Here is a 13808-nt window from a genome sequence, read left to right as displayed (position 1 = left end):
GGATGGGTATGATGTGCATTTTGGGCAGGATCTGCCCCTATGATAAACTTTTCAGGAAGTGAGAGAGTGAATGCGAGAAACTCTTAAATTATTTGGCTGAGTGGTTGACTGATTGGCGTGAAAGCTTATAAAACTAGGATCTTTAGAAGAAGAACCAAACAAATGTGAGAATTTTTATTTTTCTACCTGTATTCCTCCATTGCCTTCAAGCACAGGTTGTGAGCCTGATTTTTGGATGTTATATAAAGCATAAATATGTGTAGCTGAAATAAAAATGCCACTGTTATTGGACATGTCTCATGTTTTCTTATTTTCCACAATGGATACCAGATAGCCTAGTCTGAGGGGCTGATGAGCAATATGAGTTACTGTAAGTACCCCTTCAATAATTACCTTGTTCAGAAAACCTTCTTCATGCACCTATGGTGCAAAGAAGTCAGCGCCCATCTCTGTTTCTATAGCCCTTGGGCCACACAGTTGTGCAATCACTACAGCAGGGGGCTGGTCCACTGGCAGTGGTGTGTGTTAAGCTTCCATCAGTCTTTCTCAAATGGTGAGTGCTAAGTAGAGAAAAAGCAGTATGTACCATGAAGACTTAGGTATGACTTCACTTGGCCAGGGATAGAACTCATGACCTACTGTACCAAATGCAAGGCAAACACTCTACTCACTTGGCCATTGAACCGGCTAATGTCATCCACATAGAGTTGTAATATAGCAATTCACATCAGTTCTGTATCTTTACACAGAAAAACTACAAACAGAAACTGGACCATAGTTGTCTACTTCGTGTTGCCTTTATTAAAACAATACCTTGGGTACATAAATGAAACTAAGAAATAAATTCAGTCAAACAAAGAAATAAGATTCTTGGTACCAAACATTTGAGTCCACTTGTTCTACCATTGCTTAGTTCCTGTTATCACATGCCAACCATCAGTAGCACTTTGTATGATACAGAGTAGAGTGTGGATATAGAAATTATATATAACTGTTCTTGGCTGTAAATTAGTAGTAGCTTAACTCTAAATACTAGCCTGGGTTCCATCCTGGTTAGTTTACGTCCGCTCCTACAGTCGCTACCACCAACCAGGTAGCACCCGTTTGGTTGGTGGTAGCGACTGTAGGAGCGGACGTAAACTAACCAGGATGGCACCCAGGCTATCTAAATACAATCGACAGACCAAATCAGTGTACAGTTCAATCCATCGTTGTTTGTCTCTTGCTAAGTCTCTAAGATATTTTAGTACGTGAGTCTGATGTGACTTAGACACAGTTTGGGTTGTCAAGAAGGCTGCTGAGGGGACCTTCATATGGTCTTCCTTGATTAGGTTTGTGGATGATTCTTTTTCCCTTATAGTTCATGTTGTGAAGGTACGGTAATATTTTGGCATGCATCTACAATGTACATGTACCTCACCATGTTAGGCCATGTTGATTTGATTATATGGATGACATCCGCGCGCGCATGAATTTTCGGCCGTTTCCAAAAAAAAAAAGTTTTCAACCATACTGTAAATCGTGCAAAACAGTTGCTAAATGAGCAAAAATATACCATATGTTGCAAGGAAAACATTTAGAAACGATACAAATGTCGTAGACTGCCAAAATCAAAGGAAAAAAGACAAAAATGTAAAGAAATGAATTCGAAGAGTAGATTATTCGCCAAACCATACTCTGTGTCATTTGTTCAACCTTCAAAACCACATAGATTTTATAATGAAGGCAACTTTTTTTTTTGGCCAAACTTTTTTTTTATTCGCACGCTCGCATCAGTTTTGGGGTTCCCAGAGGATGTCATCCATATAATCAAATCAACATGGCCTTATAAGAAACAAACAGACTTGTCTTTTTGTCTCAAAACAAATAGTATGATGCACATGTACATGTCTAAACACTACAATTACATGCTGTATACTAGTACTGTACACATGTAAATTATAGAGTTGGATACATAATACTGAGGCCATGCAAATGACAAATTTGACCACTTATATGCTAATGAAAGTTAGAACATTATATTTATATAATTTATAAACTACAAAGTAAATGTAGTAAGTGAATGATAATTAACCACTTACTTTGAAGTATACATAGCAGGTGCTATGATGTACCTAATGTGTACTTGGATAGTATTCTCAAGTAATATCAGCACTTTTAAGATTCTGTGATATGAAATCAGTTTGATCAACTCAGAATGAGAATTCAGGAATCTGTGTCAACTACATGACTATGATACATTCTATATTGTCTACTTTCATTTTAATTTACTCCTGTTTTACAGAGCCTCTTTCAATTCAACTTTACAGGTTGTGCAACTGGCTTAGATTTCCTTAAAAAGTTTGTATTACCTCTATGAGCACAAATACTTGGAACTACATGTTTTTTACAGTCAAAACATTTTATTACAATGGACCTCCATGTCCTACATATTGATTTTGATGGTTTTAGATAAAGTTGCACAATTTTTCATCCCTGGGGATGGGCTATTTTGGAGCTTTACAAATGTAGGAATAGTTGGCCATGCACTTCATGTTGTTCCACTGCCCTTTCTCCCCTCCTGATGGCAGCAACCAGCTTTTCTCAGTCTGTTGAAACATCACATACTGTGAATGCATTTATATAACTAAAGTCATGTATTACTCTAATGATGTTTTTTTTCTGTAGAACTAAGGCTACACCAATATAATTTCTTTTTTAATGGATTCGCCCGCTTCATTTTTTTCAGATTTGCAAAAAAAAAAAATTCTGAATCAACTGCAAAATGCTCAATATTTTGCCCTGAACAGTTGAAAACATTCCTTTTTCTTCCTATAGTTGTTACAGTTATTGAATCTTTCAATTCAGTGGTATCATTGTTCAAAATTCATTGTTTAAATTTTGAACCAGCCTGGTGTGTTGACTTCATGGCTCCTATCATACCATTTTCGGCCATAATAATAGGATGACTTGGCCTGTTTTTTTTGTTTTTTTTTCGCCCGCTCCATTATTTTTCTAGAAAAATCTGTTAACCAAGAAATTAAATTGATGTGGCCTAAGTGCAATCAAGGTTTTCATGGTGTTTCCAAGTTTGCAATATTATTGAAGCAATTCTGTAGCATAGTAGAATAACAATGAAACAACTATTCAAGGTATCTTAACCTCAAGTTTGCAGAAAGAGACCACCCAAAAACTGCAAAATTAAAAAAAAAACATCACCATGGCCAACATTTTAAGATTTACTGTACAACTACAACTACAAGGGTATATGTTTCATTTTTCTCACTGTTCTAGGTGGCTCAATCTATAGTACCAAAGAAGCCCAGATCTTAATGCTTCAACATGGATCTGTAAACACATTCAAACCGCTCACACCTGCCCCAACCAGCCACCTGGCCATAATGGCCACAGTGACTCTTTCCCAAAATAATTCAATTTCTTAAGGCATATTCATTAAATGATCTGCTCAAGAAGACCACTTTACCTCAGTGAACTGATACCCTTCTTGGGCAGGTTTGACTGTAATTATAGTTTTTCCACTATTGATGACTTCGAAGGAAAAAAAAACAAACTTACCTTCGAGTACAGGCAGCCACATTTCTCTTCCATGCCAAAGTAAGTAAGCCAAGTTTGGTCTGGCTTCCCGGGAGCCCAGTTTGTGTAGATAACTCTCGACCCATCTGTCCACTGCCACCTCCCACCTTGTGTCATTCCAAACCAAACAAGCTTCCGTACAAAAGTCCCATAAGGGGCTGGAATAAACAAAATCATAACATCCATTTATAAATGAAACTATTTCTGATGTTGAATAATTCTTCCCATTATTCAAAATATACATGTACATGACAAGACTATATAATTTTACAAGTACAGAACCCTAAAGCAACATAAGTTTAATTTGCAGATATAAAAAGAAATCTAAGGTGATAAGAGATAAGGTATATTGATTGATATTGTGAGGATTTCAGACCAGATGAGCAAAACATCATCATTCGAAATGACAATAAAAACAAGGAGTACAAGAATCATTCTTTATCATCATCACCCACCATTTTTGATGAGATCGGTGATGAAGTCATTCTCTGCGCGGTTTTTGATAGATGCAAGGTTTGCGTTGTGTTGCTTACATTGCCAGTTTGCCTTCGACCAGGTGACTTTGTCCGGATACAACCTGTAGCAGTGGTTTTCGAATTCGCTCCACCCACTCTTGCATTGCTTGGCTGTTAACATATAGAAGTTTTATTGCAAATTCGTGCCCGTAGGCTAATTGCAAATCATAAACATACAACAGTATTGAAACAGATTATATTATTATACAATAGTATCTACATGATGAAAAGTAGTTGACTAAAACTATAGCCATGTCTGAAGGGTTTGACTTCTGTTTTGTAAACCATGGAAGACGTAATGTCCCAACATACAACAGTGTGCAACAAAGGGGTTCAAGGACAGTTCAAGAAAGATGATTGTAGGGAGCTTATTATAATTGTAGAAACTGGCTCATGTGAGAGTGAGTGCGTGACTGAGTGAGTGTGTGAGTCAGAGTAAGTGACTGAGTAAAGCTTCGGTCCCAATTGCGCCGGTGCCTGTCGGGATGTAGCCCCGGCCGGTCCCACCCGGGCTCTGGCGTCGGGCGGGCATCGGCTGTCGTGGTCACAATTGAGAGTTTCCTTCAGTAGCATTTTATTAAAAATTTTGTCACCCTCTTTGGTCGGTCTCCGGCAGGCACCCAGCAGGTACCCCGTCAGATTCTCTGACGATGTCTTGTACTGACCTATACATAATGCAGAATTCACGCTTTTGTTGTGTTCATTTGATCTGTGACATCACACATTTTACCCGGGTTTACGAAGTACACACCTTTATTCTGTTCATCTGGTCTGTGATGTAATAAATGTGTCCCGGTGTGTTCTCACGATGAGGTCACAGCGTCTTTTTGTCAGCGGGGCCCGGATAGAATTTAAGTCAGAATTCTTCTCAGGTCCCGTACGGCCCAAAAATAGCCTGGTAGCCGCAGGGTGTCCCGCGGGGTCACGTCCAAAAGTGCCAAAAAAAGCCCAGGGACTACCCAACAGGACCCCTTTTTCCAATTGGGACCGAAGCATAAGTGGTTAGGGTTGTTGACTCAGAATCTGAAGGTCTGGCTTCAAATCACTAGCAGGCCCCAGTGTTGTGTCCTTGGGACCGGCACTTTATACTCGACTCAGCAAAAATAGCATGTTATTGTTGATGAAAAGTAAATACAAAGAACCAAAGCACTCACCTTGCTGACAGTTCTGTCCAGTCCATCCAGGTGAGCAGGTACATTTGTATCCGCCATCTTGGTTCACACAGGTTCCATGTTGGCAAGGGTTCCTGGTACACTCATTCAGGTCTGTATGGTAAAGAAAAAATGGTGTTAAATTTAACCATCCAATGCAAATTTTAGGGCAGCAAAACAAGAAAATAAAATGTTCTGTCTGATAAATTTACTGCCATTTGTTAGCACATTTTGTCATCATTTCATGCTTGAAGCATTTGAAATAGCCCCAAAACAAGCAATGTGAGGCATGTCTATTTTTTGAGTACTGCCCATCAATAGTTAAAACAAGCAACCATTTTCTGTCTGAGTGGCATCACATTTTTGCCTCACAGACACATTTGTATGCTATGGGATAGGTTTTTTATATAACTTAATACATTAAAAATGATACAAGGAAGTGACTTGAAAATCCAGTTTTGCTGCCATGAAACTGCATTGGATGCCTTTAAGGTGTAGTCAGATCGATCAAAAGTCACCAAAAGGAACTAAACATTAACGATACAAATTGATCCCCAAACAAGTTTTCAAGAGAAATTCTTGGAAAAAGTAACCAAAGAAAAACTCACCTTGCTGACAGTTCTGTCCAGTCCATCCAGGTGAGCAGGTACATTTGTATCCACCATCTTTGTTCACACAGGTTCCATGTTGGCAAGGGTTTTTGGTACACTCATTCAGGTCTGTATGGTAAAGAAATGATTGTGATGTTGTAGTCGGTTTGATCAAAAGTCACTACCACTGTTAGGAACTACTGTAATCCCCAAGTTTTCATGAGAAATTATTACATGAAATGGAATAAAGGAAAACTTCACCTATGTCACAGTTCTGTCCAGTCCATCCAGGTGAGCAGGTACATTTGTAGCCACCATCTTGGTTCACACAGGTTCCATGTTGGCAGGGTTTGCTGGTGCACTCGTTGATATCTGTGTGATAGATGTAATGTTACATGTTAATGCAACAATCAAATAACTCACCTTGCTGACAGTTCTGTCCAGTTCATCCAGGTGAGCAGATACAAAGGTAATCACCAAGTTTGTTCACACAGTGATCACGTTGGCAAGGTATTCTGGTGCACTCATCTATGTCTAAGTATTAGGCACTGTAACTAACAGAAAGCAACACATGAATTACTTCGATATTCACATTGAAACATACTACCGGTATATCTATTATTACAGCAACTTCATTCCAAATACATTATAGGCTGCTTCTATAAATCCTAACAAAGAAGTTTTCATGAGAAATTCTTGGAAAAAATAACCAAAAAAACTAACCTTGCTGACAGTTCTGTCCAGTCCATCCAGGTGAGCAGGTACATTTGTATCCACCATCTTGGTTCACACAGGTTCCATGTTGGCAAGGGTTTCTGGTGCACTCATTTATGTCTGACAGTGTCAAAATAAAAAAAATAACTGTTAACTTCTACAGAAAGTGACAGAAATATAATTGAACCTAAAATTGGTGACTACATGAAAAGAACTCACCTTGCTGACAGTTCTGTCCAGTCCATCCAGGTGAGCAGGTACATTTGTATCCGCCATCTTGGTTCACACAGGTTCCATGTTGGCATGGGTTTCTGGTGCACTCATTTATGTCTGATAGTGTGTAAAAATAAAAATAACTGTTAACTTATACAGAAAGTGACACAGGAATCAAATTAAACTTGAAATTGGTGACTACATGAAAAGAACTCACCTTGCTGACAGTTCTGTCCAGTCCATCCAGCTGAGCAGGTACATTTGTATCCACCAGCTTTGTTCACACAGCGTCCATGTTGGCAAGGGTTTCTGGTGCACTCATTTATGTCTGTGTCATAATGAAAAGAACACTCACAGTTAGTGATTCATGATCTTTTTGAATCAATGAAAAAGAGTTGAAAAAAATTCTATACGCCACAACTTTTCAACTTCATGAAATAAGAAGTAAAGAAACCAACCTTGCTGACAGTTCTGTCCAGTCCATCCAGGTGAGCAGGTACACTTGTATCCGCCATCTTGGTTCACACAGGTTCCATGTTGGCAAGGTTTGCTGGTGCACTCATTGATGTCTGAGTCAAGGATAATAACACCCCAACAGTTCTTAACAGATTCAACCACTTTATTAGAACAAAAACTGTTGAGACAGAATTCAAAATATAAAATGAGCAAAACAATCATAATGGGTTCATAATTAGAAACAGTTGATTAAAAAGTAGAATTTGACATATGAAATGAGCATAACAATCATTTATCAATCACCTGTGATTAACAGAGGTGTGACGACAGTCGCTGTGGTCACATTGTTGCCATGAGTCCATACTGGTGTGATGAGTGTCGTTACGGCTTCGTTGTTGGCACGAGCACTCAGGGTTGGTTCTGCCCATTCCAACCTGGTTCCTGATGGAGGCAGTGTCAGGTGGGCAATGGTCGAGTTGTTCTTGTAGAACGCTGTCTCCCAAGGAGTGACGATTTTCTTAGACCATTCCCACATCCTTATGTCTTTGTTGTGCTTTAAAGCACTTGTTTCCTATATACAAACAGGTGCACAATTTTAGAATTCCCCAATAATGTTTGCCACTTTCATTAAGTCTAACGTTAATCATTTGTATTGAATAAGTTACGATTATTTAGAAATACATGTAGCTTCAACCTGCATGAGGCCAAAGGAAAAATCGAACATGGCGGTCCCCATGGACGCCAAAAAAAGAAAAACAGGTTTTTGAAAAGCAAAGTTCTTTGTTCACAACCACCTGTTAAACATGATGAAAAGCCATGATGGTTGTGAAGAAAAGAACGTTGCGCGAGCTGGTTCGCATTATTGTTCGCATTTAAATACTGCGCTTTATGAAATGCGTTCTGATCTTTTACCGGCCATCGTACAACCAAACGGCAATCGTACAACCATTCGGCCATCGTATAACCAACCGGCCATCGTACATCACCATCGGTGGTTCCCAGGCGTTGGAGCGAGTCCAACGAAGGGCGGCGCGAATGGCTGTTAGTGATTATGACTATACCAGCAGTGTTTCTGACATGCTAAAGCGCCTCCAGTGGCCGTTACTTGTTGACAGAAGGAGAACCGCTCGCTTGATATCTTTATATAAAATTGCTCATGGACATATTAATATTCAAATGGAACAATACCTCAAACCTGCCCATAGGCGTACCAGAGGAAGTCATGAATATAAGTATCAAGCAATACCTGCCAAAACAGACTGTTTTAGATTTTCTTTTTTTCCAAGAACGATAAATGAGTGGAACAAGTTACCGGGCCAGCTTGTAAAAGCCCAGACAGTGGAGGCCTTCAAGGCCGGGCTTCTGGCCGCGCAGCCATAGTCCGTCGCACCCCCCCCCCTCTCAGTGATACCCCAGTAGGGGTGGTTAGAGAGTACGCAAGAAGAAGAAGAAGAAGAAGTACAACCAAGCTGGTTTGACCTACGATGGCCGGCAAAACAACGCATAAACAATTCTACAAAACCCAGTATCAAAATTTTAAAACCCACGCCCGCTCGGAGGCCTGCTCAGCAGGCTCCAAGCAGATCTTTTGGATGACAAATGGTAACTGTCTCAAAAATTGGATGCTGTCTTTTCAGCCACCCAAAAGATGAATCTCCAGGCAAATTCCGTGCGTGGGGCAAGAGGAGTCTGTTAATTGGCCGCCTATTGGTCGGCCAATGATTACAGGAGGCCAATAGATCCTACTATAGACTCCCCTTGCCCCACGGAATCTGCCTGTAGATTAATAGCAAAATATCTGTTTTAAGATTCTGCGTACCTCAAGAGCCAGTGACACGCCCACAGTGATGACAGCCGCCGCTACCAGCAGGAGCACGCTGCCCAGCAGGACCCGACACGCGTCTGACTTCAACTTCCTCCACACTTCCCGGACACGGTCTGAGATGTAACAATTAGAAAACCATTCACTAATAGCTTAAAGCTATGTAAGATTTTTGATATTTCAAACATCGTTGTTTCACTGAACATGCATGTGCTTGCGTCTTTGCGCCGCAAAAAACGTGTTGGGAAACTGCCCAACATACCCAAACGAAAACCGCCGTTTGTTAACATTCTTTTTAGGAGCCTCTTACAGCGGGCCTGGTGCAACTTATTCTCGCGCTGCGCTGAGTCGCCGGAAAAGCGAAAGACGCTGATATATATGTTGAAGTTATTGAAAATGACAATCTAGATTAGAAAATTTAAATTATTCGTATTTACAGTTTTGGTGCAAAAACCTTACATGATATCGCTTTAAAGGTACCGGTATGCAATGCAATTTCAGGGCGGCAAAATTATCTGGCTTTTCTTTTGAGGTAGTAAGTTGAACCAATCCGTCTGCAGGGGATATTTTGATACTAGATACTTTATTAGGATATCCATTAGTTGCAAAAGCGACTGCAAAAGCAACTAATTTTCCTGGATTCCAAAACACATAACGTTACCCATACTACACAATTATCTTAAGGCGACAGCATTACACTGCTATACAACATGAATAAAAGAATGACTACTTACAATGCATTAATTTTCTCTTACTTGAGCAATGGTGATTTGGTGGAGACTATTGTACATGTACCCAGACGTACCTTTGAAACCTACGCGAGGTGTCTTGGCCCCTCCATCTCCGCGGCGGTTGGTAGCCTGTGGTGTGCCGGGGTGAGGCGGTCCTTGGTCGGGGCTATCGGAGGACTCGTCCTGCGGCCCAGACCCGGGCGCCGCCTCGCCTTCCCCCGTCTCCAGGTTGCGAGGCGGCGGCGGGCTGGGTGCCGGGCGGACTAGCCCAGCGCCCAACACCATCATCGCCTTCTTTGCGTCGCTCTCCATCAGTACTGCAGTAGACACGAAAACAAGAGGTTCTACATTGCTTGGGGAAACGCTTAACTGTGAATTTAGGAGGGCCGACATGGGTGGAACATATTTTGTTTCGTATAACCGGTAAACCATTTCCACCTGAGTGAAGTGAGGAAAGTCGTGTAAAGTGCCTTAATTTCCCAAGGGCACAAGATCGGTGACATGGGTGGTAGGATTTGAACCCGGAACCTCTTGGTCCTGAGCCGAACGCGCTACCGCTACGTCACACGACCCACGACCATATATCCCAAAACGGAAGAACATCCGGGAATGTCACCATCTTATAGAAAATCAGGCAGGCTCTCAAAGCATATGAATCTCCTTTTGGTGATCGAATTAATGGCATAATGGGGATTATGGGATAATCTCTTACTTCACCATACGAACATGATTTTGTTGTACATAAAAAAAATCGGCTACAGAAATGAAATACAATCATTCCGATATCGGAATCATTTAAATCATTTAAAACTGCATATTTTTATGAGTAAAACACTTTTCAGAACTAAATAAATGGGATACAAAAAATCAGGTATACGTACATCTACAGCCGAACCCGTGCCGATCACGGTACCCCAACAGTCAACATACATGTACAATTGCAACAACAGCTAGCAAAAGCTGTATTCGTAGATACCCCTGCTTTCATCTAACAATCACAGCTAGAAAAGTGCTGCTCTCCCTACCACATGTATTACTCAAGGCCACAAGGTTGAAGGACGCATCTACATGGACCAGGCAAATAATGTAGGGTACAGTGATCTCCGACCCAGGAGAGTAGTACTATGCCAGGAACAATTCCTCAACCGGTACACACCAGAAAATAATATTCTTAGGATTTTCGGGTGTCGACGTCACGTGTCACAGGTGACAAGTCCTTGGATATACTAAAATACGTATAGAAGACAGAACTAGCGCAATGATATTAGCCTCTGTCGAGTAGCAAACAGTTGTACTTTTGTAGCGGACCAACTACCCTGACATGTTATCTGTCTACCTGGCTACTAAAAGTATTTTCTGCTCTTTCTAGCAGCTTCTGAAGTCTAGTAGAGGCTACAGGGATACGAGGTGTTTCCTCTACTCAAGAAATGACAGACTTACCGTATCAGTTCGCTCCAGCGTTGACAGCAAGCATCGTTAGTCTTAAATATTTCGGTGACTCTCGGGCTAGTTTTCCCTCGTGTTGACAGCCGAGAGAAAACTGCGAAATGGTTCTGCCAGTGCGCGTTGATTTATTTATTGCTATCCTATGATGTCACAAAATCGATACCATATATGGTTGTGTAACTCGCCCAATATATAGATGCAGACAAATAAGGCCGAATCAAATAAGCTTTACGGGTGATCTTTGCATGATTTCCGGGAAAAAAAATGTCCTTGCTGAAAATTGAAGTTGCGTCACGTGATAGCATTGAGTGTAGAAGTGACACTAGTGAGGTGGCCTTGAGTGTAGCGGTAGGAATGACACTAGTGACATGTAGCCATGAGTGCAGTTGTAGCTATAGTTCTGTTGTACACGTTGTAGAAGTGCTACCACCACCAGTGTGGTGGCCTTGAGTGCAGTATATATATTTTTTCTGCACTTCTTGAATATTTCTTGAATACCGAGGAATAAAAGACTTGTTGGCTGTGATACCATGTCTTGAAGTTGTCGCTTCAACTCACATTTATTAAAACGTATGTGACCTCTATTTTGGATTTTTTTCAATCTTGTTGTTTTTTCGGGCTCTCGAATTAGATTTATAAACTTCACAAGGTGTCTCATCCCTAACATTTATTTGCCGTTGCCTAATCACAGAATAAACACCCACGAGAGCGTCGTTACGTCCACGTGACATCGGGCAAACATGTGCCAGACCAATTTACGGAATCCAATACGGGACTGTAAAAAATGGATAAGAAAAACTGATGAACACAGCGTTTAGAATAATCGTACGGTTCTTAGTGGCAAATGTGCAGATCGTGGCACATTGGTGACACCAAATCCGTTTGTGTCCTCATCAGTGTTTGGACACAGTATCAACGATTAGCCGAAAGGCCCGGTGGGCGTCACTCCAATGTATAGTTTGGGAAAGTGGTGTAAATATTACTTTCCCAGTGCAAGAGCACAACATATATCGGGCATGTCTGGGGATCGAACACTAAGACCATATCGCCATGTTGATGATGCCACACCATAACTTTAAATCGATGAAATTTGCGCAGGTACAGTACTTTGTACCGGCGTGCGCTCTTCGTAAACTCATCTTTAAAAAGTAAAAAAAGAACATTTCAGTGCATTAATTATCGCACATTGAAACTTTTATTCGTTTAAAAAAAACATTAAGATATAACTTTCTGTTCGATCACGTCTGGTTACGTAGCAAGGGCATTATGTCTTGCTACTTCTAAGCCAACCCAGATAAACCTTCTTGCTAATACCAAGGACATATATAATGTCCTGGATTCTACGCATAATACCAAGGACACATGTAACGTCCTTGGTGGCCAATGCTTATACGCATGTTGTTGTTTTTATAGACAACTGGCTCTTGATAGACTTGTTAGCAGTAGAACAAAAGAACGTACACTGTGAAAGCTTCATTATGGCAGAAGCGCTTTGATTCAAAATGAGCCGTTTCTAAGAGCCTACCGCATCACTTTCATCTCTTTACTAGACGGATTTGATTGCATTGATGTTTAAAACATTACTCAATCCGAATTGCGGCTTGTTCACTTAACTGGTTGGTGGCCTTGGATAGATCTCCATTTATCATTTTACGATTCTGACTGTTTTTCTACCCTGTTTATAATCTGAACTACGAATAAAATGTCACTGAAGCTGGTCTGGGCAACCGAATAGTGTATTTGACAAGTTTGTAATGTACTGAATTGTTGAATATATTTTGGCGCGTTTTGCTATTACGCCTACTTGCTTATCGTGATAAAGTGATATTACTAGTGTATATGTATGAAGTAGGTATTATATAACAATGCATATGTATATGCAACAGTGCTTGTTTCATTGAGAGAGAGAGAGAGAGAGAAAGAGAGAGAGAGAAGCCACAAAGTCAGTACTTCACTCTCTTTTGAGTGAAGTAAAGTAAAACTTGAGGGGAATCTCGCTACATATTTGTATGAGTAGGCTTGCAAGTGATAATTATGCACAGTGCAAACTTCTGAGTGCAGACGCATAATGTCAGAAAGTTTGCGACAAAGCATCCTCATGGAAGGGGCCTTAAGTTCACGTTTTGGTTTTCAAAAACACATGAGGGACCCTTTCCAATGTACTGACGGGGTTCGTCCTGCAAGCATCTATGGGGAAAAAGAAACTTATGGTTTATGACTGTATTATGTTAGGAGAATGATAACACATTGCAGCATTACGTAATTCACACCAATCACAGACCACACTGCCGCGTTATGTGAGCCCCAGTGGCCTAATGGATAAGGCGTCAGCCTCCTAAGTTGAAGATTGCGGGTTCGAGTCCCGTCTGGGGTACATTATTTTGGTGGTTGTGGTTGTGGTGTGCTGTATGTGGTCAAATTATTGGTAAACCTGCTTTTGGGCCACAAAGTGAAGGTTCTAATACTAGTACTTACACATAAACACATACATGTTACTCATCATCGATCGGAAACCAGCTTTCAAGTTGTTAGACACAAACACCGAAACACAACCACACATTGACGCTTAGCCTAATTCTATTGATGCAAGCTGTATA

The 13808-nt window shown here is 40.7% G+C and overlaps 1 protein-coding gene, 1 long non-coding RNA gene and 1 other non-coding gene across 3 annotated transcripts; 1 reads left to right on the top strand and 2 right to left on the bottom strand.

The window, feature by feature from the left end:
- Positions 1-2106: 2106 nt before the first annotated feature.
- On the bottom strand, positions 2107-10083 carry LOC109484148 (versican core protein-like). Its single transcript, XM_019787374.1, has 8 exons — positions 9840-10083; positions 9032-9150; positions 7516-7783; positions 7215-7325; positions 6974-7084; positions 4028-4199; positions 3556-3718; positions 2107-2588 (listed from the first exon to the last, which is right to left on the bottom strand). The coding sequence occupies exons 1-8, from the start codon at positions 10075-10077 to the stop codon at positions 2487-2489; spliced, it is 1284 nt and encodes a 427-aa protein (XP_019642933.1). The 5' UTR covers positions 10078-10083; the 3' UTR covers positions 2107-2486.
- LOC109484171 lies at positions 5854-6571 on the bottom strand. The gene is made up of 3 exons (XR_002141064.1): positions 6553-6571; positions 6091-6201; positions 5854-5958 (listed from the first exon to the last, which is right to left on the bottom strand). It is a non-coding gene; the product is annotated as an uncharacterized LOC109484171 (long non-coding RNA).
- A 3429-nt stretch (positions 10084-13512) lies between the features above and the next one.
- On the top strand, positions 13513-13585 carry Trnar-ccu. The gene has a single exon. It is a non-coding gene; the product is annotated as a tRNA-Arg (tRNA).
- Positions 13586-13808: the final 223 nt, after the last annotated feature.

The sequence above is a fragment of the Branchiostoma belcheri genome, unplaced genomic scaffold (assembly GCF_001625305.1).
Source record: "Branchiostoma belcheri isolate BF01 breed outbred unplaced genomic scaffold, Haploidv18h27 scaffold69, whole genome shotgun sequence".
Classification (NCBI taxonomy): Eukaryota; Metazoa; Chordata; class Leptocardii; order Amphioxiformes; family Branchiostomatidae; genus Branchiostoma; species Branchiostoma belcheri.
This window is presented reverse-complemented; position numbering and strand designations above follow the sequence as displayed.